The following is a 27,322-nucleotide window of genomic DNA, read 5'->3' on the forward strand; positions in this document are numbered from 1 at the left end:
AGGCTAAGAGACTCCAGAGCAAGAAAGGAGATCCACCAGACAGCTGGAGGAAAACATCTAGGACCTACAATATGGATGGCATCCAGCCTTTTACCCCTTAGCTATTAATGAATGTGTTATTTAACATATCTGTTGCTTCGGGAGGTACCAAGATGGAGATTTAGTAGTATGTAGGACTTCGACTGTAAGATATTTCTCAGGTACTGCACTTAAAAATGATTCAATAAAAAATGAGCTAAACTAGAAATGAGTGAAACCTTGCTATTTTTTTCTTTAAGCTTAGCTTCACCTATTAGTTAATGTTTATGTATTTTGACTTTTATATGGGATCCACTCAGGACTTTGTATGTCTTTTTATCCCCCATCTTTACCTCAGCAAATGCCTCTCTTTCTCTCTCTCTTCATACTCACTCTGCCTGGTATCTGTCTCTTTCTTTCTTCTTCTCCCTCTGTCCAGCATGGCATATCCCCAACCTCTTTCCCTGCAAACCCAGCAACATGAATCAGAATCTATAACTCCTGACTCCTCCCAGTTCTCTCTTCTGGTTCATAGTCTCCCTCCCATCAAGAACAGTTTCACCTTCAGACTGGCGTCAGCTTTAATTGTCATCTCACCGTGGGTTTATAATGCTGCAAGCTCATTGAAGCTCCACAGCAGACAGAATACAACTTCATCTGACTGCACAGGCTCTTACTGGAGCATCTTGACCTCAGTTTCATGCAGGCAAGTTCTGTGTCTGTATGCTGGGGATGAAAGTGTTCAGTTCACCCCACTCCTTTGCATTTCTGGATGGCAATAAAGGGAGAATGAAGACTGGAGCAGCCACAGCAGTGAGTTTCCTTGGAATCCACATGGGCCATTCAGGACATGGGAAGACAACTATTTTCCTTTCGTGGTTCTGTGGGCCGCCAGCTTCAGGGTTGGAGAGTAGTGGTTTAATGATGACCCTTGCAGTATGACACCTAGGATAGCCACCTAGTTCACCTTCATGTACTACTACTACTATTTAACATTTCTAAAGCGCTACTAGGGTTACGCAGCGCTGTACAATTTAACATAGAAGGACAGTCCCTGCTCTAAGAGCTTACAATCTAATGGACAAATGTACAGTCAGTCAAGTAGGGGCAGTCAAATTGGGGTAGTCTAGACTTCCTGAAAGGTATAAAGGTTAGGTGCCGAACGCAACATTGAAGAGGTGGGCTATGTAGTCCTAGCATTGCTTTGTATTATATAAATGTCAATAAAATGTGACTCAGAATTAGGAGGAAATGAAAATAAATAAGCAATTGTGAAGATTATAAGTACATAAGTACATTGGGGTATGGAAGTTTTAAAAAATGGGTTTCTGTACAGACATAAATGTGTAAGTAGTGGCTTTTCTAAAATTGCTACGTTTACATGTTACACAGTTTACATACGTAAATCTACTATTTACACATGCAAATACCATGCAAGATTTCTAAAATGACCTCCTAAGACTCAAAGGTTAGGTACCTAGTGCTGAAAATCAGTCCTTAGTTCAGTGGTTCCCAAACCTGGTCCTGGAGGCACCCCAACCACTCAGGTTTTCAGGATATCTACAATGAATATTTATGAAAGAAATTTGTATGCAGTGGAGGTAGTGCATGCAAAGCTATCTCATGAATATTTATTGTGGGTATCCTGAAAACCTGACTGGCTGGGGTGCCTCCAGGAACAAGTTTAGGAACCACTGGCTTAGTACCTTTTGACTCACCATTGCTCCACCCCCATCGCCACCCACTTTGAAGGATCCTAAATTTAGGATCAGTGAAACTAGGATCCTAATTTGGGCATTCAACCTTAGACGATTTTCAAAGATGCCAATTTAGACTTCAAGCTCCCAAAGTTGGGCCCTTAAATCCTTTTAAAAACATTCTATAAACATTTAGTTTATTGAATATTTTACAAGATACAAGAAGGAAAGAAGATGCCTTATTTCTAGCCTATTTTATATAGACACACAGGCACCATACAGGAGGAGATCCAAGGAAAAGAAGAGCAGAGGAACAATTCAGGTCCAAGGACTTTGAACTGTATATTCTACTTCTGTCTTTGTATTGTTGTGATCTGCTTTTGATGGACTATGCATACTTTATTTGTGAAAATCACCAATAAAGGTGTTTTTCATTTAACATGCCTACTGATGCCCACATGCCTTTTTGAGCTTTTTGTCTTATTCATTTTCCTCCAGCTTTGGCCTTCAGATTTGCTTTCTCCTGTCACTCAGCCAGGACCCTTTATACTGGATGGTGTGTTGGCCACTTCCCTTTTTTTCTTTCTACTAAAGGCCTCAGTCACCCCTAATACATTATTTTTGTATAGGATCCCTTTAGTCACCTCACCCCTAGTAAGAAGTATCAACTACATTTGTCTATTGATAACATATTAACATAGTACTCCACTTGCATTACCCACGGCAGATAGTGTATATCTATAATATAATTCTCTTACTCAAACACACTCACACTTAGTATAGACAATTTAACAATATGTAGCAACTTCTATAGAAATTAAAACTGCAGGTGCGGTGTTCAACTTTCTGCCTGTGAGTACAGTAACACAACACCTTGAAGTCTACAGACTTAACATTAGAGAATATTGCAGCTGAAATCTTATGCCCAGGATGTCATTATACAACATGACAATACTATTCAAACATACATATACACACTACCCCAATGGAGGGGCATACTTACTGTGCCTGGAAATAACACAAAGAATTTCTGTAACACAAAGCACCACTGTAAACTAAATAGCATCTTTATGAAAAATATTCAAAAAAGTTTTCAAAAATAAATTTGAGAACATTTGTGGGGGTTTTTTGATTATTAATGTTCAAATTTATTTTCATTTTTAGGAAAAGGTACCAGATAAACAGCTCAAAGGGACTTACCTGCATTTTTTTATAATGGTACAGTAAGGAGTTTTGCTGAGAAAGTGTTCAGAGCTTTCAAAAGCAGTGCAAAAATTGCCAACCAGAAAGCAAGCAGTTACTTCCCTTTGAAATATGCACAAAAGACACCTTTGTTTCATTACAGTTATTTAGTACCATAATAAATAAAATAACTGGGCCACTCAATTTGCCTGGTTGTTCTGTCTACACTGTCCTAGCTAAAGATACCTCTTTTCCTTCTTTGATCCCTTACCGTATAGAGGGTAATTCTATAAGGTTGCCTATAGAAACAGACTTAAAGATCTCAATGTGTATACTTTGGAAGAAAGGCAGGAAAGGGGAGATATGATAGAGATACATTTAAATACCTATGCAGCATAAATGCACAGGAGGCGAGTCTCAATTGAAAGGAAGCTCTGGAACGAGGGGACATAGGATGAAGGTGAAAGGGGATAGACTCAGAAGTAACCTGAGGAAATTCTTCTTCACAGAAAGGGTGGTGAATTCGTGGAAAGGCCTCCCAGTGGAAGTGGTGGCAGGGCCGCCGGAGGGGGGGCACAAAATTCCCCAGGCCCGGGCCTCCACGGGGGGCCTGGCACCGCAGTCCCCAGTCTCACCCACCTGTGACTCTGTCAACAGCCCCCCTCCATCCGCCAAGGGCTGGGCCCCTGCATTCAAATCACAGTGCCTCACCTCTGTGTGAAAGCGCAGCAGCAGATTGCCTCCCTTCAGGCCTTCCCTCCGTGTCCAGCCCTCGAGGAAACAGGAAGTTACATCAGACGAGGGCCGGACGGACACAGGGAGGGAAGGCCCAAAGCACGGTTGCCAGGTGGGCGGTTTTCCCACCCAATTGGGCAGTTTTCCGCAACCCGCTGCGGGAAATTTTTGTCCGCTGCAGGTTGCGGTTTTTCGGTCTATTTTTTTTGTTTTTCCGCTGTTTTTTGTGCGGTTTTTCAGGCCGCAGGGGCGGGGCTAATGACGTTTTGGGCGGGGTTTGATGACATTTTGGGCGGGGCTGACCGAGGAGGCGGGGTTGATGACGGCGGGGGTGTGAACTTTTTGGGTGGGTTTGGAGACTGGGTAACTGGCAACACTGGCTCAAAGGGAGGCGATCTGCTGCTGCGCTTTCACACAGAAGGGAGGCACTGTGACTTGAATGCAGGAGGCCCAGCCCAGTGGCAGACAGGGGGAGAGGTCAACGGGGCCGGGGGTCGGCGGGTGAAGACTGGGGACTGCGGCGGCCTTGTCCTGGCTGGGCACGGCCCAGTTTCTCGACAGCCCTGAGTGGTGGAGACGAAAACAGTATCTAAATTCAAGAGAGCTTGGGACAAGTACATAGGATCTCTAAGGAAGTGACAGGGAGAGTAGATGGCATGAATGGGCAGACTGGATAGGCCACATACCTATGGAACTTTGGAAGGCTAAGTGCTTTGAAAATATGCCTTGTGGTCATTATCTGCCTACATTTTTCTCTGTTTCTATGTAAAGAAGTACAAAAAAGCTGAGCACTAAGCTACCCGACTATTCAAAAGAGCATCGCTCGAGTCTCGACCGTTCTCAAATCTCAACTTCTTCTCGCTCTCCGCCTCTCTATAGCATCATAATCCCGCGCCCAGTTCTGGGGCGGCGCGATACAGTGACGTCAGCTTCACCCTTGCTTGGGGAATCCCGGCAGTTGCAGGGGTTGACGGCTTTGTGGTTGCAGGTGGAGGAGGTGCCGGGGTCATGCTAGGGTCGTAAGGCCTTTGAGTTTCTCCTGGAGTCCTAGGATGGCGACAGCGACGCAGGAGAAACAGTCCGCCCCTTCTCTCTTGCGCTTCTTTATCTACAACCCTAAATTTGGCCCGCGAGAAGGAGAGGTAGGTGTCAGCTCCATCCCTTGGGATGTCAGTGCTAGTTTTGCTTCCGTGTCACTTGAGGCAAAGCACTTATGCACTGAAACATCAGTTGTTGAGTATTTGCTCTGTCCTGATAATTGATGACAAGAGAAAAGGGGTTTTAGAATCGAGCTTGCGCCTTTTTCAGTAATAAATAGCGACTTACATTCAGGTACAGTCGTTGTCTTCCTGTAAGTTTATACCTGAGACCGTGGAGGGCTAAATGACTTGTCCAGGGGTCACAAGAAGTGGCAGTGGGATTTGCACCCTGGTAGCCCACTGCTGTAGCCATTAGGATGCTCCAGAATGCCTGCTTTAGTAGGTTGTAAAGGATGTGCTGCAGCATCTCTCCTTTCGCGGTTTTTGTTGTTTTTATTTGTTGTGGCACATTTGTAATAATTCATTTTTTTTTCTTTTAATGTTTCTCATTAGGAAGAAAAAAAGATTCTTTTCTATCACCCAAATGAGGTAGAAAAGAATGAAAAAATTAGAAATGTCGGCTTGTGTGAAGCAATAGTACAGTTCACAAGGTAGTAAGATGAAACTTTTTTCCATATATTATAAAACAGCTCACTTATATTATACCCTTAAATAATCATTTTTTTTTCTTACACTTTTCCAGGACCTTTAGTCCTTCAAATCCTGCAAAATCCTTACATACGCTGAAAAACAGACAGTTTTTTCATGAACCAGAAGAGAACTTTTGGATGATCATGGTACTTGTTTGTCTAATGTGTCTTGCTGTTGAAGTAGTTTGCGTTTCATTAGAGGCGGAACCATTCCGTTTCTGCGTGATAAACTCAGGGCTCGGGTCTTTTGCCCAGCCCCAGGACCCTGCCCTACCAGGTGGGACACCTAGCTTTTGATCTGTTTCAAAATCCTTCACCACAGAGTCGGAAATATTGATGGAGCAGATGACAGAAGCAGGAGCAGCATTGCAAGTGGTAGTGTTGCTCTCTGCTTCAGTTCAGTGAAAGTGAGGTGTGTGCAGAAAGCTGCATGGAAGGACATCATAGTAAGAAAGAGAGGGGGAGGATTTAATGTCAAAAATCATTACAGCTACTATAGCCAATGTTTTCACAGCTTTCATCCAGTTTTTCTTAAAATGCTACAGAGGATTGAACAGCGGAGTATTGTGCAGTATTTAATGGTCTGATGTTTTAGGTTGTTCGGAACCCTACAATAGAAAAACCTAGCAAGGATGGAAGATCTGTAATAGAGTATCAAGAGGAGGAGCTACTGGTAAGAAACACGCTTATCTGCTTAGGAGTTTTTAATGTGATTACGAAGAAATGCTCAGCCTCTATTCCAAGTAACAGGTCTCCATTCCCCCCCTACAACGAGGCTCGAGCTAATTGGGTCCCCCTGCATTCATTTTAGGGATGTCCAGATCAAAATTTTTATACTTGTTTGAACAGGTGCACCTTCAGCCAGGCCATGAAATGAGTAGGGAAGGTTGCCAGGAGGTGCTAGATTTATCAGCTACATGGATTCTTAAAGTACTAACTGATATTTAAGGGCAAGATTGAAACATTTTAAAATCGAGCACAGGGTATTATTGGAGTTTCCAACTATACTTGATGCCAAAGTCGAAAGATTTAGATCAAGAATGTTTTCAGTTACAACACTTATATGGTGGAATAATTAATCTTAGGAAATGAAGCTGGTGTCTGATGTTAAAATTTAAAAAAAAAACTGCTGAAAATGTGACTGTTAAAAATGTAGTGGCTCGGTAGAGTGCAGGTGGTTGTTTTCTTAAGAGACATATTTGATGTACACAAGATATGTGTCATGTTTTTTTTATTTGGAGTTATAAATTTGATTTTATGTGATTTTTATTTTTTTTGTATTTGTGAGTTCAGGTAAGCTGCTTTAAGGGGTCCTTTTACAAAGCAGTGGTAGTAACTGGCCTTAGCGCACCCTTACATGAATTATTCCCATCGCTGAGGCCATTTTTACCGAGGTCATAAAAAACTCTAGTTTTCTATTTATTTCATTAATGGCCATGCACTTGTTGCTACTAGCACATGGCCATTTAAAAAAATTACCATAGGAACCTATATTTGCAAAATATCTCTCATAAAGCAAGAAGTGCCGTACTCAATAAGCTAGGAATGCCCTAGTTCAAGGGGAACCAAGAGGACATACGCTCCTTGGGGAAGTTGGGTTAAAGGTAGCTGATAAATTACGGAAGAACTTGCTACCATGAAGTATGAAGCTCAAAGTTAAGAGGATATAGGGGGGGTGGTTAGGTGGGGGGTAAATGTTAAAAAAGTGATGATACAGATGCGATGTAAGTTAATGTACCAGAAATGTCAGTATGATCACAGAACGTTTGCTCTTATATTTGAATCATTTTATTGATGATTAGCAAAGACATAAGTTAGACAGTTCCCTTCTGAATCAATACGTAACACCAACGTGGCAAACTATATGGAAAACATCCTTACTTTGTCGTCATGAATTTTAATTTCCCCCCCCCCCTCCCTCCCCCCCCTTGTCCCTTCCCCCTTCCCCCCCCCTTTTCCCTTTGTGGGCAGTCTGCTCATAAGACCTCCATTTAGGCTTAATGCTTATATTCCGCTTAAGAGCCCCTAATACTGTAGTACCATAGAACAACACTTTAAATTAACCTGTCCGAAACTATAAACTTCAAACTCTTTCCCAGTTTAGCCCTCTTGAGAGCCTTCTCTTGCACCACCCTCCCACGTTTGCTCTTAATAATTCTGTTTTGAATGTCTGTTCATCAATAAAAATCGTTTATAAAATAAAGAGTAAAGAAACTAACCCCCATGCACCAGGAAAAAAAAAATTACCACAGGAGCACTTACCGCCACCTATTGTGATTAGCAAGTGTAATGTAGATGCGTTAACTGGTTAGCACAGGAACACTCACTCTCTGCCCCTGTCACACCCCTAAAAAAATTACAGAAAAATATTTAGCACGTTATATATGTTCCACGTTAGGCCATTTTTGCGGTGTTAGTTTCCAATTTTCTAAGTTTTATTTTAATTTACTACCCTGCCTTTTGGCAGCCTTTCAGGGTGGTTTACAATCTAAAATTCATAAATAGAAAGCATTGATGGAGCCAATGACAGGACAAGACCGCAAAAGGGCAGGGGGAGAAATCCATTAATGATAGTGCCGGGGAGAGGGGACAGAACAAAATGGAGGGTTGGCTAATATATTCCAGTGGATGCTTGAAAAGAAGAACCAGTGAGAAAACCATATGCATCTTTAGACAGATGTGTTTTTTTAATATCTGTCTTGAATTTAGTCGGTGAAGTTTCCAGTCTTAACGAAGGTGGGAGATCATTCCATGAACGGGGGGCTTGGATGGAGAAGATAACGTGTCTAGTGTGTTCGAGGGTAAGAACACGATAGCTGGAAACTACTGGTTGATTTTTGAGCAGACCTAAGCGATCTAGGAGGGCAATACAGAATTATGTGTGAGGGGAGATATAGAGGTTCTCCTGAATTTAAAAGTAGGAGGAGTTTATATGTGATGCGATGAGTGACCGGTAACAAGTGAGCCTCTTTCAAATGATGTGTAATATAGTTGTATTTTCTACTATTTGTTTTTAGACGAATAGCAGTTTTGTGAATGATCTGGAGTTATTTAATGCCTTTCATTCTAAGTCCTTGGTAGAGAGAATTGCAATTGAGGCACATTAGTGCCTAATGCAGCTTTGTAAAAGGGCCCCTGAATGAGCAGTATAGTTTGTAATGTGGTGTAAAAATTTAATAAAGATAAAACTATAAGTAATATTTCATAAAATGCAAGACAATAAGTATTCCATTTTCATTTTATTGCAGGATAAAGTGTATAGTTCAGTGTTGCAGCAGTGCTACTGCATGTATAAGGTAATGTTAACTGCATCTGTTAGAATTTATAACTTGTTTTACAGGGAATCACTGGCAGTGTTTTTGATTTGTCTCTTTAAAATAGCTAATATTGGCTAATATTGCCAGTGTTGCCTTAAGTTCATCATTGATGCCACATAAGTACATAAGTATTGCCATACTGGGAAAGACCAAAGGTCCTTCGAGCCCAGCATCCTGTTTCCAACAGTGGCCAATCCAGGTCACAAATACCCAGCAAGATCCCAAAAATGTGCAAAACATTTTATACTGCTTATCCCAGAAATAGTGGATTTTCCCCAAGTCCATTTAATAACGGTCTATGGACTTTTAGGAAGCCGTCCAAACCTTTTTTTTTTTTTAAACTCCGCTAAGCTAACCGCCTTTTCCACATTCTCTGGCAACGAATTCCAGAGTTTAATTACACGTTGAGTGAAGAAACATTGTCTCCGATTCGTTTTAAATTTACTACACTGTAGCTTCATCGCATGCCCCCTAGTCCTAGTATTTTTGGAAAGCGTGAACAGACGCTTCACATCTACTCGTTCAACTCCACTCATTATTTTATAGACCTCTATCATATCTCCCCTCAGCCACCTTTTCTCCAAGCTGAAGAGCCCTAGCCGCTTCAGCCTTTCCTCATAGGGAAGTTGTCCCATCCCCTTTATCATTTTCGTCGCCCTTCTCTGCATCTTTTCTAATTCCATGATATCTTTTTTGAGATGTGGCGACCAGAATTGAACACAATATTCGAGGTGCGATCGCACCATGGAGCGATACAAAGGCATTATAACATCCTCATTTTTGTTTTCCATTCCTTTCCTAATAATACCTAACATTCTATTTGCTTTCTTAGCCGCAGAAGGTTTCAACTATACTGAGCAGAAGGTTTCCACTGGATAGGCTAATCAGCAGGGCACTTATAACTATCCCCCAACCCCACAGACTGAGCATATCATTGAAAGGACTTGTTTGGCTGATATCCAGGAAGCAGGGGAATTGAGATTGCTGTCATGTCTGTTTTTTTAGGAGAGCATCAACTGTTTATACTTCATGCATTCAGTTCAGGTAGCAGTGCCTCCTTGTAAAGAATTAAATTTAGAAGGCCAAGGAAAAAGGATTAGGAAATTAGTTTTGTTTCCCTGCTCCATTTCTTGAAAACATCATCCAGGTAGTGAATTAACTGGGGGTACAACTCTTCCTCAGTCATTCATCAGGCTGTGCTTGGTAGGAAGCATTTGACGCTGCACTGAATCAGTGAGTCGACTTCACTCATGCAAGAGATTGAGAAACTGAATGGGGTAGGAGGTAGCAGCCCATTATTTGATCAGGACCCACTTAGCTCACTAAACTGGAGCCTTCTGCTCAGATTTTGGTGCAATTAGATTTCACTGCTGTTGCTAAGAATTACACTGATTCTTGTGTTATGAGGTATTGTCACGAAATGCCTAGCCACCTGCCTGGGGTTACCCCGTGGCCACTTAGAGGGTCGATCCCCAGCACAGCTGAGGTCTATCTGCACCTGCCGCTTGTGCTTTACACTATCACCCTTCTCCCACCGACTGGATCACAACCGCCTCAAGTATAACTGGAAGAAACATGATCAAACTTGGATTTATCAAAGATCAATCTTGCTGCAGAGTTTTGGACTAGCTGAAGTTTAGCAATATATAATTCGCTGCCTCGTCCAAATATAAAGAGTTACCATAGTCCAGAAATGCTAAAATAGTCAGTTGGGCTGATCTTGTAAGAAGTATGAACGCAACAGACAAAGTTGTTTAAGTTTAAAATAGGCTTTCCTTACCACATTATTAATCTGAGATTCCATTGACATGGAAGAATCCAAAATCATGCCCAGGACTCAGGACTCCCCCCCCCCCCCCCCCCACACACACACTTTTAACATATTCCCTCCTTCCATAACAACAGATTGAGGAATATTAAAATGACAACAAATGATGCTGGTATTAACATTATCTGCTTTCCTCTCCAGCTTTTTAATGGAACATTTCTAAAGACAATGGAGGATGGAGGTGTAGCAGTTCTGAAAGAGAGGCTGGAGAAATTCTTCCACCGAGTAAGAAACTTTCATTTCTCTTAACAATGACTGCGTTTTCTATGAGTCTTTGGTATGTGCCAAATGCACTAGAGAGCACAATCTCTCTTCTCACTCCTTGATAGAGAACATCTGTAACCTTCATTCATTGTGTGTAGGTATGTTTCACACTCAAGAGAGTCTTGTCTGTTGTCAAGGCTAGGTCTGTCATTCTTGTCTACTCATCTGTCCCTAGGTTTGCATATTTTTGGTACATGTGCACGGCCAGGGCCAGACATCTAGGAACTGCAGTGTTACAGCTTCAAGTCTAGTGAGGAGGGGAAGGGTGACTGAGAGGAGAAGGAAAGAAGAGGCCGATTGATACTCAAGCGCACACCCCCTCCTGCACTAATAGTCAAATTCTTCCCTCCCACCCCATGCTTATATCCACACACCCCCATCCCCCCTGCACTAATATTCAAATTGTTCCCTCCCACCCCATGCTCATATCCAAGCCGCACTCCCTTACATTGTTCCCACCCACTCATTGAAATGCATCTTTGTACAGTGCTTAGAGAGCATTTATTGTCATCTTGTGAGTGTTTTGTTACAGCTGCTGTTAGTCGTTCTTGTGGTCCCGAGAGCTCTGTCTTGCCCTTGGCACATACACACACAGGTGGTCTGTGGTGAACACAAGAAAGGCTTTTTGCCACTTGCAGCAGAGGAGGAATGAAAATTGCTAGGGGCTAGCTTCCCTTAGGAACATTACCTTGTAATTCCTTCAGTTTATTGGTTTACACTTGAATCAGCAAGGCATAGTGCTTTTTACTGCATCAGATCAACACTTTGGAATGATCTCTCTTTGTCCCTCCGGGCAGACTCCTTAGAATACTTTGAAGATGCGTGTCTTCTCCCAGGCCTTCCAGGGATGGCATGTTAATTGTGGCTGGTTGGTGTTCCAAGTGCACTCCTCTCTTCCCTTATCTCTTAACTTACACTCTTGAGTTCCTTTGTCCTCTTTATTCTGTAGTTCTTTTCTGTTTTGATTTGTAAACCACTTAGAAAGGTGGAGTTTGTGTGTATAATAAATACATTAGGTTTCAAGTTATAGAATGAAGGCAAATTAGTTTGTTCCGAGGGAATGGATCCTCAGAAGCTTAGCTGAGATTAGGTGGCAGAGCCGGTGGTGGGAGGCGGGGCTGGTGGTTGGGAGGCGAGGATATTGCTGGGCAGACATAAACGGTCTGTGCCAGAGCCAGTGGTTGGGAGGCGGGGCTGGTGGTTGGGGGGCGGGGATAGTGCTGGGCAAAAAGTAGCACATATGAGTTTATCTTGTTGTGCAGACTGGATGGACCGTGCAGGTCTTTTTCTGCCATCTTCTACTATGTTATGTTACTATGTTATGAATCCAAAAAGAAATGCCTCATTCTCATTAAAATGTCTTTATAGTCTAAGCGTATTATGTAGTATACTGCTTCTCAACTCTCTAGCCAGTGGTATTTTCAGGATTACCACAGTGGATATGCATGAGAGAAATTTGCATATATGAGGCTCATTGTATGCAAATATACCTCATGCATATTCATTGTGGTAATCCTGAAACCCTACTGGCTAGGTGTGCCTCCAAGAGAGGATTGAGAAGCACTGATGTATTTAGGGATATGTAGAGCCGTATTTTTAATATGCTGTCTGACTGTGGCTTGTTTTTAGGGCTTTATTTTTTTTTTTGGATCATCTTTAAATAATTGTAACTTTTTGTTCCATCAGTATTTGCAGACTCTCCATTTACAGTCATGTGACCTGTTGGACATTTTTGGAGGCATCAGCTTCTTCCCATTAGATAAAATGACATATCTGAAGATACAATCATTTATTAACAAAATGGAGGAAAGCCTCAATATTGTGAAATACACCACCTTTCTCTACAACGACCAGCTCATCTGGTAGGTGCCTGGGCTGCAATAAAAATCAAAATAACAATGACTATGGGGGCTCCTTTTCAAAAGAGAAAAACATCTCAAAAACGGCATTTGGATGTTTTTCTCCAAAAAATGTCCAAATCGTGAATTTCGAAACTCTGATTTGAGCATTTTTTCTCTGCAGTGTGTTGGATATTCCCAAAACTTGGAAAATTTTCTGCCATAATAGAACAAAACAAAAACACCCAGGGCTAAAAGTCACAAAAAGGTGTCCTAAGTGACGAGATGACCACTGGAGAGATTAAGGCATGACCCCTCCCCCACCCCACCCCAAAGATGTGAAAGAAACAATACATGCCAGCCTCTGACAGCTTCAGATGTTATGGCCAGTCCTATAAGCAAGCAGGTCCCTGGAGTAGCCTAGTGGTCGGTCCAGTGGGTGTGGAGTAGAGGACCAGGCCCATATCCCATTCTACCTGGTACACTTGTGGTAAGTGTGAGCCCACCAAAATCCTACTGTACCTACATATAGGTGACGCCTGGAGGCATAAGGGCTATTGTAGTGGTGTACAGTTTGGTACAGTGGGTTTTAAAGGGCTCACCATACAATATAAGGGAGTAACGGTGAGATGTGTACTTGGGACCTTTTACGTGACATCCACTGCAGCACCCCCCCTTGGGTCCCCCACTGCTTTGCTTGTATGTCTATGTGGCCAGTCTGCTAAGAATGCTGGCCCCTCCCCATACATCCCAATGGCTTGTTTTTGTGCGTTTTTCCCTTGGACTTTTTTTTTAATGGTCCTAAAAGATAGACACACTAAGCACAAATACATCTAGCAAATGGCCATTTTTGAAACAAAAAGTCAAAGGTTTTGTGGTAATTGCTGGGAGCAGGCCCAGCATATCCTTAGCAATTACTGCACTCATAACTGCACTAGCATGGATGCACTTAGCGCCTCCTATTGACGACATTCAAAAGTGATGATTAGCATGTAATCTTACAGTCCCCCCACTCCCACCTAACTTGATTTAAAACCCAGTAGACTCATTTAAATATAAATTGTCAGAATATTTTCTACTCTGCCACAAGCTTTAATTTTTTTTTCTTTGATGTCCTAGGAGTGGTTTAGAACAAGATGACATGAGAATTTTATACAAATATCTTACAACATCTCTGTTTCCAAGGCACATAGAGCCTGAGGTATAGTATAGATACAGATAAAAATGCTTTCACAGTATGCATTTGACTTTGAGCATTTAGTTTTATTTATTTATTTGTAGCATTTGTATCCCACATTTTCCCAACAATTTGCAGGCTCAATGTGGTTGCCATTTCCGGGTAAAAGAATTACAAATGGTAATGTGTTAAGTTGCATACATACATGGTAACATACATGTAACATAACATACGTGAGCAGATCATGGTCTAGATATATATCATGTGCATATATATGTTAAGGAAGAATAAATTATGGTAATACATGAACGTTCCTGAGTACGAAATTGGGTTGTATCATTCTTTAGGTCATCGACTATGGAGAGACCTTATTCCACATAGAGATTGAAGTGGTTATGCTTATTCATTAGTGGTAAGGAGGTTGATCAGTCAAGTGATAAGATTTCAATTATGTCTATGTCGTGTAAAGTCATATTTTTTGGTGTTTAAGATGGGTGTTTATGCATTCTTGAACAGATCTGTTTAATCTTATTATGTGACTCTTTGACATTCTATTTGAATACTTGACTGTAGCAAGGGCTTGCTATCATAGCTGATCTTGCTTGGACCCAATGGATTGCAGTACTTGTTTGAGTGTGTGATTAAAGGTGTATTTGGGGCCGGCCCAATGCCTCAGTGGCAACCCTGTTCTGTTTCTGTTCTTTAGGCTGGCAACATTTAGAGAAGTCAGGTGGGCACCAGTCGCAGCTCCTGGGACAGAGGAACTCTCAACCCGTCATTCAAGAGTATGCTAACCTTGGTCTTTACCTCTTTGTCTGAAGGCTAGAGAGGGAGGTGTAATTGGCAAAAATGCTGTGTTGTAGAGCTTTAAGTCTTAGTTGATATCTGTTCTGTTTGAGCTAGAAGCCTAAAGGAGTCAGGACACATAGGACAAATATTAAATTAAAAGTTGCATTAATTGACTTTTTATATTAAAATTTGCAGTTGGTGTATTTGGGGAACTCTCAAGAAGTAAACAGGAAATGAGCTGATGAATTATGTAGAAAAAGCAAAGCCAAAATGAATTCATTTTTTAATTATATGAGTAAAATGTGATTCTGACTGTTTAGGAAGATTCATAAAGATACTTGTTAAATTATTTTAAGTATGTATTCCAGTCATTTCCTTATATTATACTTAACTTTCATGACAGAAAATGTAGTTTTCTTACATCATGGGCAGAGGGTTATGCAGTTGGAGCAAGCCCGGTACATATTCCTGGACCAAGCTTTTATTTTCTGGGTTTGGTTGAGGATTGATTTGCCTCAGAGGTAGCATTCACAGCCCGTGGAGGGGGAGGGATTCTCAGCCACCACTTAACAGTACAAATTAATGACTGGATTAGGGCACACAAGTAGTATGCTCTCAAGGGAGCCACAGTCTGTTGTCCTTGACCAAGGACTGTTACTGCTATAGATTGAGATGGGAGGGGTAAAGGCATTGGAGAACATCTCCTACACCCCCCCCCCTCAGGTAGTTGAGTTTGAAGGTGATGTAGCCCAATAGAGACCTGTTTTGGCTGATTTAGGAAGTGGCCTAATGACTAACACAGTGGGCCGAGAACTATAGAAATCAAGGTTCATATCTCACTTCTGTTTCAGATATTCCTTGTATTCTTGGCAAGTACCCACTTAGATTGTATATATCTAGCAGCACTATAAAAACAATAAATATCTGGGATTTCAGTGGAGCAGGGGAAAGCTGTCTTTCCATGAAAGTAAAAAAGGAGGAGGTAATTGGATTTTCATGTGTTTATTTATTTATTTATTTTTTTACCCTGCAGTTTCCTCCTCCTTTGGGCTTCCAGATCAGTTGGAGCCAACTTCTAATGGTCTATGTCACTGTGGGTTTTATTTTTTTTAGATGGGTTGAGGTTTTACTAATTATGAACAAATACATGTGATGGCCATTATTATTAGCCTGTTGTCTTTTATTTAGTCTTGTGGTCTTGAACATTTGCATTTTGGTGACTTCCACTTCTATTTTGTTTGTCTGACTCCTTGTGAAATATTTCCTTCTTTTTTTCCCTATGGCTCTATGATCCTTGATTTGCAACTACCCAGATTTTCCCTCCTTCTTTTATAAACCTTCACCTTACCTCTCGTATTCTTCTTTGAGACGATGGCAAGACCTGACTTACACTTGTGAGCAATGGCAGGCTATGTCCAATAATAAATATTGAACTGGCAGCACACATTGCTGCTGGATAGAGCCTCGACAACACAGCTTATGTTCTGCTTAGCATAGTTCAATTTGTTTCTTTGTGGTTGCCCAACTGCCTTTTTTTTTTTTTTTGAAAGAGTATAGATCTATATTTTTTCCTTAGCATCTCCTAAGGATTAGTCCATGCTTGTGGGTTGTGCACATCTACCAGCAGGTGGAGATAGAGTAAATTAGAGCTTTGCCATATAACGTTGCTGTGCACCAGGTTCCATTCAGTATCTCTCTATCTCCAGCAGGTGGTAGGACCTTGCTGTTCAGCTCTGTCTCAGGTTCCTGTGGTGGGCTCCTGTTTCCTTTCTGAGGTTTCAGTTGAGCATCTGGAGCAAAAGCTTTATATATTGGCCTTTTGTGTGTAAACCTGATGGTGCCAGGTGCCCCCCGCCACCACCTATCTGCAGTTTCTCTTTTTAGAGAATTTATTTGGGGAATATTCTCTGCCAAGGAATTTTATTGCAGTGCTGTATGCCTGGCAACCAGAAATAATCTGTTTCTTCACTGTCGTGAATTATTCAGATTTTACTTGTAGTTGCAGAGTAAGTTAAATGCTATTCGCAGTGGGGGCCAGCGAACAGCATTAGGGAAGTGCACCATCTGTGTTAGGTCCTCTGAAAGTGCTTATTTAGTATTTTAGTAATCTTATGTTTCAATCATTTTTATTCAAAACTTAAGAAGAAAAGTTAACATCATCATGTATGAACTTCTGATATTTTCCCCCCATGTGGCTAAACTAACACATAGTACTTCTACCCCAACAAATAGAACTTAACCTTCCCCTCCCACCCCCCCCACCCTTTTTCCTTTGCTATGGCATCAAATGAACATAATAACGCAGGGTACAGGGCAATATTTAGAAGTTTAACAGTCTACTCCTGGCAGTTGGAGTCAGAGTATTCCAAAAGGGAGTCCAAGTGAGTTTCAGTAATCTTATATACCTTTCATTTAGAGGAATCAAGTCTCCTCAGTTTTTTGACAGAGGACAGTTAATTAAAAAAAAAAAAATCCTAAAAGTTTCTCTCACTTCATTTGTGGAAATTACTTTTTGTTACCAGAACTCTAGTGACAGCACAGGTATTCCCTCTTTCAGCACCTTTACAAAGGAATTTAGTATCGAGTCGAGCTTAGTGCTATTAGCTCCATATTTCTGTGAGAAGTTTTACATCTTGAGTTTTTCTGAGGCTGTTGGCACTGATTCCATTTATCTCCTGGTTTCCATGGTAACCATGGAACAGTGGAGACTTCAGTGCTGTCATATGTTCATGGAATTTTCTCCAGGTGCAGTGTTAAGAGTACTTTGAGAGGCAGATTAGCTTATTCCGGAAGGTGGCTGGCTTCCAGCCTGAAGGTCACAGGTTCAAGGCTGGTTGTGCATAATATTAGAAGCTGTGGAACTCAGTTTTATTTCAGATGGGGCATATTTTACTTCGCATTCTCATGTTGCTTGATTTGACAACCAGTTGTTTGCATGGTTGGGACAGCTAGCACTATGCTTACGGTGCTAAAGGTTAGCTGTGTTGGTTTTCCACATCAGTTCTGCTCTCTGATATTGCACACTGACAGTGGCCAAAACTATTGTATACCAGCTCCAGCCACCACTGTATTTAAACAGCACCACTAGCTGTATGCCATAGTGTCTGTAAATGCTTCTGTTGTACGTTTGCACCTTTTAATTGTATTGGACAGCTAGTGATAGTAAAGAACTACTTCAGCCACTGATAATGCACAATGGTACAAACATCCCACAAGTATGGACTAATCCTTTGGAGATGCTAAGAAATGAAAAATTTGAGGAAGTGACGTCACGGGAGCAATGGCAGCATAAATGCTGAGCTCCTGCCTGCCCATAGCAAAAATAGAAAGATTCCCTACCATAATCAAAAATTAAAAAACATCTATCGGAGGGGGCAAAGCCTCTTGACAGTGCAGGTAAAAGGAAATTGGCACCGATCCACTGCCAGTAGCGAACTGCGGAGTTTTGCCCCGGGCGCTACGGAGAGGTGGAGGAGCGACAGAGGGTGAGATATCCAGCGGCTCCGTGTTAAGCAGGCGAACAGAGCGCGGGAGAACAGACCCATCAACACGAGTGCAAAGCCTCTGACAGTGCAGGTAAAAGGAAATCGGCGCCGATCCACTGCCAGTAGCGAACTGAGAAGTTTTGCCCCGGGCGCTACGGAGAGGTGGAGGAGCGACGGAGGGAGAAATATCCATCGGCTCCGCTTTAAGCAGGCGAAAAGAGCACGGGAGAGCAGACCCATCAGCACGAGTGGAAAACAAAAATAAAATAGCAACAGGGGAGAAAACAGAAGCGATGGAGCCCAGCGCTACGACGCCAAGCCTCTCCCAATTCGCATATGCGGGAGCCACGAGGCAGAACAATATGGCGGCCAGTGGAGAGGAAATAGCAGCAAGCGGGGACCGAAAACGCAATCCCTCTACCGAAGATATGTTCCCGACGCCAGAGCAAATGAATCAAGAGGAGGAATCCCTCCCAGAACTAAGAACTTTGCTGAATGAAATTCGCACTGATTTAAAAGCTATGCGAGCTGACTTAGCTAAGATGGGGGCAGATCTCAGAAGTGAAATCAAAGAACTTGGGCACAGAGTGGAGGAAACAGAGACTAGACTGGAGGAACAGGGGGAGAACATGGGGGCCCTGGACCGGAGAGTTCAAGATATAGACATGGGGCAAGAAGCACTAGCTGACAAGATTGAAGATTTGGAGAATCGCAGCCGGCGGAACAACCTCCGATTTCGGGGGTTACCGGAGTCACCCACTTACCAAGAAACGGAAAAGGTGGTACAACAGATAGTATGTGCATTGGTGGCAACTTCCGAACAGCCCCTGGAGCCCGAGCAAGTGCTATTGGACAGAGCTCATAGAGCCCTTGGGGCCACAAGAAACAACCTTCCCAAAGATTTGATCGCCTGCTTCCGGGATTATAAGCTCAAGGAGCGAGTTCTCCAAGCAGCACGCCAAAAGCAAGATTTTAAATGGGACACATACAAAATCGAGATATATCAGGACCTGGCGGCGGCAACACTGAGGAGAAGAGCAGACCTGAAACCAGTCACCAGGAGATTAAGGGAGATGGGGCTTCAGTACAGATGGAGGCACCCATTTGCCCTGGTATTCTATAAAGATGGGAGACAACATCAGATAAAAACGCTAGCAGAAGCACGGGAGCTGCTGCCCGAAGATATTCCAGCAACAGCATCCACGGATGTGGAAACGAGGCGCTCTCAGACGAACATGAGAAATTATCCGAAGTGGCAGCGAGTAGGCCGAAAACGCCTGCAACGCCAGCAATCAGCTGGACGCCTCACTTGAACACAAATGCCAAGGGTAATGTCAAGGACTGACATATTCAGTGGTTGATATGGTTAGAGATAAAGCTCTGTTTGGGGGAGTATAGCATATAAGGGGAAATGGGGATTCTGGAAGATCAAACGGGGGGAGGGAGGCAAGTAGGTAAGGGGAAAGAGCAAAGGGAAATGTTAGAAATACATAAGGATTGGAAAGGGGGAATCTAAAATGATAATTTCTAATCAGAGATGGGCAAAGGGGATCACTTCCTCTCTACAAAGCACCGTTTTTATTTTGAGATGAAACGGGTGCTCTGGATTTGGGAAAGGAAGATGGGGGGGGGGGGGGGGGGAAGTTCAGAGGGGGGAACGGGGGGAAGATAAACCTTAGGGGTATATTACAAGAGGGGGGGGGGAGGGAAAAAAGGGAGACAGGATGTTATGATGTTACAGTATGGTGATAAATATGTTGAAGGTTTATTATTACAAGTTGTAAAATGTTTAAATGTATAACACTAAATGTAAGAGGCCTCAATACATCGCAGAAGCGTAGACAGGTGTTTAGAGAATTGACCCGACAAAAGTCGGATGTTGTGTTTCTCCAGGAGACCCACCTGAGAAGAAATCATGAACACCTGATGAAACATAAGAGATATCCCACTGTCCAATGTGCTTCCAATAGGGCGAATAAAAAAACGCAGGGAGTCTTGATAGCTTTGTCGGGATCCCTCCCATGGCAAGTACATACTACAGTGAAAGATAAAATGGGGCGATATATATTGATGACAGTGTCACTATATAATAAGCATTATACTCTAGTGTGCATGTATGCCCCTAACGTGGGGCAGAGAGAATTTTTAGATACAGTGGAAAAGGTGATACAGGAAAATATACAAGGAGAATTGTTGGTGGGAGGTGATCTTAATCTCACGATAGATCCTAAATTGGACAACTCAGGAGGGAGGGTAGAATATGCAAAAACAGATAGGAAAGCCCTCATAAGGTGGATGGCCCGATGGGACCTAGTAGACATATGGAGAGAGAGACACGGGACAGAGAGAGATTACTCCTTTTTCTCTCCCAAACATAATACCTATTCACGAATTGATTACTGGCTAGGAGGCAGAGGGATGAGAAATGATATCAAATTAGTGGAGATAGAACAATGTAGCTGGTCTGATCACTCAATGGTGCTATTGGAGGTGATGGGAGAGGGAGGGAAGACAAAGAAGAGAAGATGGCGCCTAAATGAAACACTTTTGATGGACCCACAGAGTGTCCTAGAAATAGAAAACAATATAAGAGAATACATACAGTTCAATGATACTATAGAGGTTAAACCGACAAGTTTATGGGAGGGCCTGAAAGTAGTTATTAGGGGCCAATGTATAGCGAAGCAAGCATATATCAATAAGAAAAAAGCGGAGGCAGAAACCAATTTACGGAAACAAATAACGAAACTAGAGAACATGCATAAGAAAGACCCAACAGATAGTAAAAAAACAGAAGAAATACGCCAACTTAAAGCTCAACTTAATGAAATACAACTGGCGGATATAGCCGGACAGTTAGAACAAGTACAGCAGGAGTACTATGAATTTGGAAATAAAACAAGCAGATTACTGGCTAATAAGCTTAAAAAGCAGGCACAGCGCAATTATATACAGGGCATACACAGCCCCTCAGGGGAGCTAATAACACAAGCAGAGGAAATGGCAGGGGTATTTTGGGATTTCTATAATCAGCTATATCAAGCAGAACAAGATACATCAAGGGAGGACATGGAACAATACGTGCGGGACCTGGAGATGATTAGAGTCACGGGAAGGGAGCAAGAAGCGCTGTCAAAGGCCATAACAATAGAAGAGATAGAAGAAGCAATAGCAGATTTGCCAAACAACAAATCCCCCGGGCCGGATGGCTTCCCTTCTAGATTTTATAAAAGGTTTGCAAAAATACTAGCCCCAGTACTACTGAAAGCTATTGCTGCCTTCGAGGAGGCACAGGAGCTGCCATACTCATGGAGGATGGCTGAAGTGACCATACTCCTAAAGCCAGGTAAAGACCCGCTACAGTGTGGCTCCTACCGGCCAATATCTCTCCTGAACACGGACTATAAGATTTTTACTAAAATAATGGCACGCCGCCTACAGGAGGTAATGCCACGATTAATACATGAAGACCAGACTGGCTTCATTAGGGGTCGTCAAACACATGATAATACTAGGACACTGTTACATATCATACAACAAATACAGGATGAAAAAACACCAACAATAATATTCTCAGTCGATGCTGAAAAGGCATTTGATCGTGTAAATTGGGAGTTTCTATTTACAGTAATACGTCAGATAGGTATAGAGGGACGATTTATGACATGGCTGCGCCTATTATACACGAAACCGATGGCGGTATTAAAGATAAATGGGACACATACTAACATACTAGAGCTGCACAGAGGAACAAGGCAAGGATGTGCAATTTCCCCATTATTATTCGCAATATCAATCGAACCACTAGCGAGGATAATACAGACACACAAAGATATAAGGGGAGTAGTACGGGGGCAAAGGGAACATAAAATAATGCTTTTTGCCGATGACGTTCTCCTGACATTAACCCATCCATCACAATCAATACAAGAGGTAATGGAGGTGATGACAAACTATGGAAGGGTCTCAGGATTTAAAATTAACATAAATAAATCAGAAATATTAAATCTCTCGGCATCACCTAGGGAAATACAAGAGATAACAGATAAGTTTCCGTTCACATGGGCAAATAAGTCAATTCGCTATCTAGGGATACAGATTACACCGGAAATAGGGGGATTATATCAAGCAAATTATCCCAAAAAAATCAAAGAACTGTTTGAGGAAGTGGACAGATGGGAAGGACTTACTATATCATGGCTGGGAAGAATCCATGCTATAAAAATGATACTCTTACCAAAGATATTATACCTGTTCATGGCCATCCCAATACCTATCCCACAAAAGTTCTTCCAACAACTAAATAGGAAAATGTTTGCCTACATCTGGAGGAAGCGACCCCCCAGGGTAAATAGGGATATGATGTTCCAGCTGCCCGTGGAAGGGGGAATGGGAGTACCAAATTTCCACCTATATTATCAGGCAGCCCAACTAAGAGTATTAGCGGAATGGACTCCTAGAAATAATAAAAAATGGCTACATTGGGAACGTTCATGGTTGAGTACCCGCTATATAGGAGATATACTTTGGAGGAAGGGGACTGAAATTATGTCTCTAGCTAAAAGGGTGCCGGTGGGGATTGGCCTCTTACTGGAGACATGGTTACGGATACGACGAAAAGTGTTTCCGGAGAGGAGATATTTTTTACAAATGGCTATATGTGGGGCTCCGGGGTTTCCGTTAGGAGAATCAGATAGTGTATATAAAAATTGGGCCCGTAAGGGATTATACATGTTAGGCCAGATATGGAACAATGGAGAAATTAAAAATTTTGAAGAATTAAAAGAGGAATATGAGTTGGAAGAAAGGGATATGGCATATTATCATAGCTTACGGAACTATATAAAAAGACGGGCAGGGGAAGAGCTGGAACTTACAGAAACAGGGTTAGAAAGGGCAATTAAGGGAGGAGGGGGCAAAGGGGGAGTGTCACGATTATATAAGGCACTATTAAAAATGTCCAGCCCTCAAGATCACTATATGAGAAGGTGGGAGGGGGCCTTACAACAAACCTTTACAAGAGAATGCTGGATGAGGGGACTTAGATATTTATTGAAGGCCTCTATCACTCAGTCAGTGGCTGAGAATGGTTATAAAATATGGTACTGGTGGTACTATACACCGGATAGACTGCAAAAAATATACCATAAGATATCACCGAACTGCTGGAGGGAATGTGGTAATAGAGGTACATTTATGCATATATGGTGGGAATGTCCCAAGATACAGGCATTTTGGACTCAAATTCGAGCAATGGTATACCAAATCACACAGATAGAATATCCAAATCAGGCGGAATACTGTCTTTTGCACTTCCGGCCGGGAAGATGTAAGATACACCAACATAAAATGGCTAGCCAGATTTTTGCAGCAGCCAAAATGACAGTGGCAAGGGCATGGAAACAGATAGAGGTACCACATATTCAAGTAGTAAAGCATAAACTTGATTATCTGCATCAGATGGCGAAACTGACCGCATTGAGAAAAGGCCAATTACATAGGTTTCAACAAATTTGGCAACCTTATGAACAGATGAAAGAAACATGTAAATCACCACATTAAGAAAGGGGAGGGGGGGAGGAAGGGGGGAAGGATTGTTAAGAGTTTATTTGCAAATATTGTTATAGAAGAAGAGATAAATATGTTACACATATGGTGAGCGTTGCAAATATGTGGAGATGTATTTAACATGTTAAAATATAATAAAGAAATTTAAAAAAAAAAAAAAGAAATGAAAAATTTGTTCTTACCTGATAATTTTCTTTCCTTTAGTCCCCTAGGACTAGTCCAGAGCCCACATTTCTCTTTTCCTTCTGTTTTGTTGGGTTATTTGTTGATTTTCTTTTTTCTTCGGCTCAAGATTAGTGTTTTGTTGTTCAAATTTTATAAAAATTTATTAAAGAGGCAGGAGTTTTAATTTTTTTCCATTAACTTTTTACTGCTGGGCTCTCCAGATACCAAATGGAACCTAAGTCACAGCAGCCTTATATGGTAAAGTTCTAATTTACTCTTTATTTCCACCTGCTGGTAGATGGGTACAGCTTGCAAGTATGGACTAATCCTTTGGGAATAAATGAAAGAAAATTATGTGGTAAGAACTAGTTTCTCTATTTCCTTTTCTGGCTCACAGACTTCATACACAACAGCAAGCCAGGACGTTTAAGTCATATTTGGATGAGATAGTTGAGAAAGATTGTGTTCACACTAGAATTATGCCAGTACATTTTTTAACTTATGTTTTAAAACAAGATGATACGTTCTGCTTGTAGTATTGTGCATGTTCACAAGTCCTTAGGTGCTAAAAATACCCCAATTAGAAATGTTTCCTTTCAGGCCGACTTGGTGACTGTGCCAGAGCCGCGTGCTGGTATGCGGAAGGTCCTTGGTTTGATACCGGGGTCGGCTCTTTCGCTCCCTGGGCCGGCTGAGACTGGGATGCTGCGGAGGCAGCATTCACAGCCCCTGGAGGGAGGGGAGTTCCAGTCATCGCACCACAGTGACACCTGGTGGATGGATTTAGAGCCCATGATAGAAGAGTTCTGGAAGGAGCCCTAGTGTATGGTCCCTGGCCAAGGACTGTTGCTGCAATGACTGGACTAAAGTAGGTTGGGAAGAGAAAGTGGTTTGAGGGGGGAGGAACATCCCTATGTTGTTGCAAATGAAGGCTCATGGTACCAGATTCTGGCCCCAGTTCCTATTTGAGTTAGGAGACCAAAAGGAGCAGTAAAAAACCCGCCCCATCCAGTAAATAAAAAGCAGTTGTTTCCTTGCAAGCCTTTATGAGTAAAGGAATATGTTATTTGTTATGAGTGCGTGCCATCAGGCCACTTTCCTTAGCTGTGTGTGTCTAATATTGTGTTTATTTCCCTGTGTGCAGTTAGCAGGAAGAGATTCTCCAATCCGTGCAGAAATGCCAGGAAACTTACAGCATTATGGAAGGTAAAGTGTTCCTAATATTCTTGCATGCCCACACTATTCTGTCTAGGCTTTTTCTAACCATGGCCGTGCTTAGTTGGAATTCTCTGATTACTTCTTCAATCAGTAACAATCGAGTTTGATATAGCAAACATTGTGTTCACTATGCCCGAAAAATCCGGTTCTAAAAAGAAAATATCCATCACAGACACACAGTCCCAGTCATGATGTTTAAAACTGAAAAATGCAGTTGGATGTCACCAAGAGCCCCCAAGATCAGGAGCCAAAAGCTGAGAGAATTTCTAGAAGAAAAGCAGTTGAATGGAAGAAAAGATAATGAGTGATCCAATAAGAAAAAGAGAGCCACAGAGAAACATGCTCAAAGAGAAACTTGAGGGATTTCGGTCTGAATTGGCTAGAATCGAACAATCAAATATAGAAAAGCAATCACCAAGGTCCCCTAGCACTGGAAGGTGAAGGTGCAAATCACCAGTCCTCCAACAGAAACTTCTCAAAGGCACCACAGAAAGAGAGGCCTTCTTAAAAACAATTGCATCGTATTGTATACTTCTCCTCCTCCAGTCATACATGGTGCTAGAGGTGTGCACAGAGATGAGGAACAATGGGAAAAACATTGGGACAAAAAAGTAATTAGTAACATGGGGACAGGAGGAGACAGATCAAAAGTGAATGGGGACGGGAGGGAATGGGCACCTGATTATGTCCCTGTGCATACTTCAACTCGGAAACTTGAAACCAACATTTTAGCTAAAAAATAATCGAAAGAGAAGCTCACCTTGATGAAAACTGGTGCATGTGTTCAGCAATTTTGGAAATGAGGGAAACCACTGATAAACTGGTGAGAATATTTGTCCATTTTGTTTCGCATATTTTGCAGAGTATAATCTCCACCAAGCTGGTCTCATCGTGTGACCTGATAATGCAGCTAATATGAAAGCGCCTCCTGCTAGATATTATAATCATCTAGTTTTCAACATTAGTTTTAATATTGTTGGCTCCATCAGAATAATATCACTCAGCCCTTATCAGCTTATTAGCAACAGGGTGACCTCTTAATCATCATGATCCAAATTAGTCCATTTAAACAGCATTATAGAACTTATCTTTATTCCTTTTGTTTCTTTGTTATTAAATGTCTCCTGGCACATTTACAGCTGGCCTCCACATCTTACATTTAGGTGAGCACTGCAGTTTCATCATACAACTCTCTTTGGCAGATTTTCCAGTTCCCTTCTACATGTTTACATAAGCACTGCCACGCTGGGAAAAGACCAAAGGTCCATCAAGCCCAGCACTCTGTCTCCGACAGCGGCCAATCCAGGCCCCAAGAACCTGGCAAAAACCCAAAATTTAATAACGATCAGTTCACTTTTCCTTCAGAAATCTGTCCAGACCCCCTTTAAACTCAGCAAGGCCAGCTGCCGTCACTACCTTCTCCGGCAATGAGTTCCAGAGTCTAACCACACCCTGAGTAAAGAAAAACTTTCTCCAATTTGTTTTAAACCTACCACATTCTAATTTCATTTTGTGTCCCCTAGTTCTATTATTGTTAGAAAGCGTAAACAAACGCTTCACATCTGTCTGCTCTACCCCACTCATTATTTTGTAGACCTCTATCATATCTCCCCTCAGCTGCCTTTTCTCCAGGCTAAAGAGTCCTAGCCGTCTTAACCTCTCCTCATAAGGTAGTCATCCCATCCCTTTTATCATTTTAGTCGCCCTTCTCTGCACCTTCTCCAATTCCTTTATATCTTTTTTGAGATGAGGTGACCAGAACTGAACACAATACTCCAGGTGCGGTCGCACCATGGAGCGATATAACGGCATTATAACATCCTCATGCTTGTTTTCCATCCCTTTTCTAATAATACTCAACATTCTGTTCGCCTTCTTAGCCGCCGCAGCACATTGAGCGGAAGATTTCAACGTTCTATCCACGATGACTCCCAGATCCCTTTCTCGGTCCGTAACTCCTAAAGTGGAACCTTGCATGACATAGCCGTAATTCGGGTTCCTCCTTCCCACGTGCATCACTTTGCACTTGTCAACGTTGAACTTCATCTGCCATTTGGACGCCCAATCCCCCAGTTTCACGAGGGCCTCTTGTAATCTTTCACACTCCTCCCGTGACAAGACGACCCTGGATAACTTTGTGTCATCTGCGAATTTAATTACCTCACTAGTTACTCCCATCTCAAGGTCATTTATAAATATGTTAAAAAGCAGCGGTCCCAGCACAGACCCCTTCTGGAAGTTTTGATCATGATTAGGCCCTAGATTTCTACTTTGTAGAGCTTTAATTCAGCGCACTCCAACAGCTGCTAATG

At 42.1% G+C, this 27,322-nt stretch overlaps 1 protein-coding gene across 1 annotated transcript in view; it reads left to right on the forward strand.

The window, feature by feature from the left end:
• Nucleotides 1–4,564: 4,564 nt before the first annotated feature.
• Nucleotides 4,565–27,322, forward strand: part of CCZ1 (CCZ1 homolog, vacuolar protein trafficking and biogenesis associated) — a 45,364-nt gene continuing 22,606 nt past the window's right edge. The window contains exons 1-9 of the mRNA XM_030212809.1: nt 4,565–4,774; nt 5,225–5,322; nt 5,415–5,508; nt 5,957–6,034; nt 8,610–8,657; nt 10,648–10,731; nt 12,457–12,632; nt 13,728–13,809; nt 24,937–24,998. Coding sequence (XP_030068669.1) covers nt 4,685–4,774; nt 5,225–5,322; nt 5,415–5,508; nt 5,957–6,034; nt 8,610–8,657; nt 10,648–10,731; nt 12,457–12,632; nt 13,728–13,809; nt 24,937–24,998 — 812 coding nt within the window. The 5' untranslated portion in view covers nt 4,565–4,684. The remainder of the gene's footprint in view (nt 4,775–5,224; nt 5,323–5,414; nt 5,509–5,956; nt 6,035–8,609; nt 8,658–10,647; nt 10,732–12,456; nt 12,633–13,727; nt 13,810–24,936; nt 24,999–27,322) is intronic.

The sequence above is a fragment of the Microcaecilia unicolor genome, chromosome 8 (assembly GCF_901765095.1).
Source record: "Microcaecilia unicolor chromosome 8, aMicUni1.1, whole genome shotgun sequence".
Lineage (NCBI taxonomy): Eukaryota > Metazoa > Chordata > Amphibia > Gymnophiona > Siphonopidae > Microcaecilia > Microcaecilia unicolor.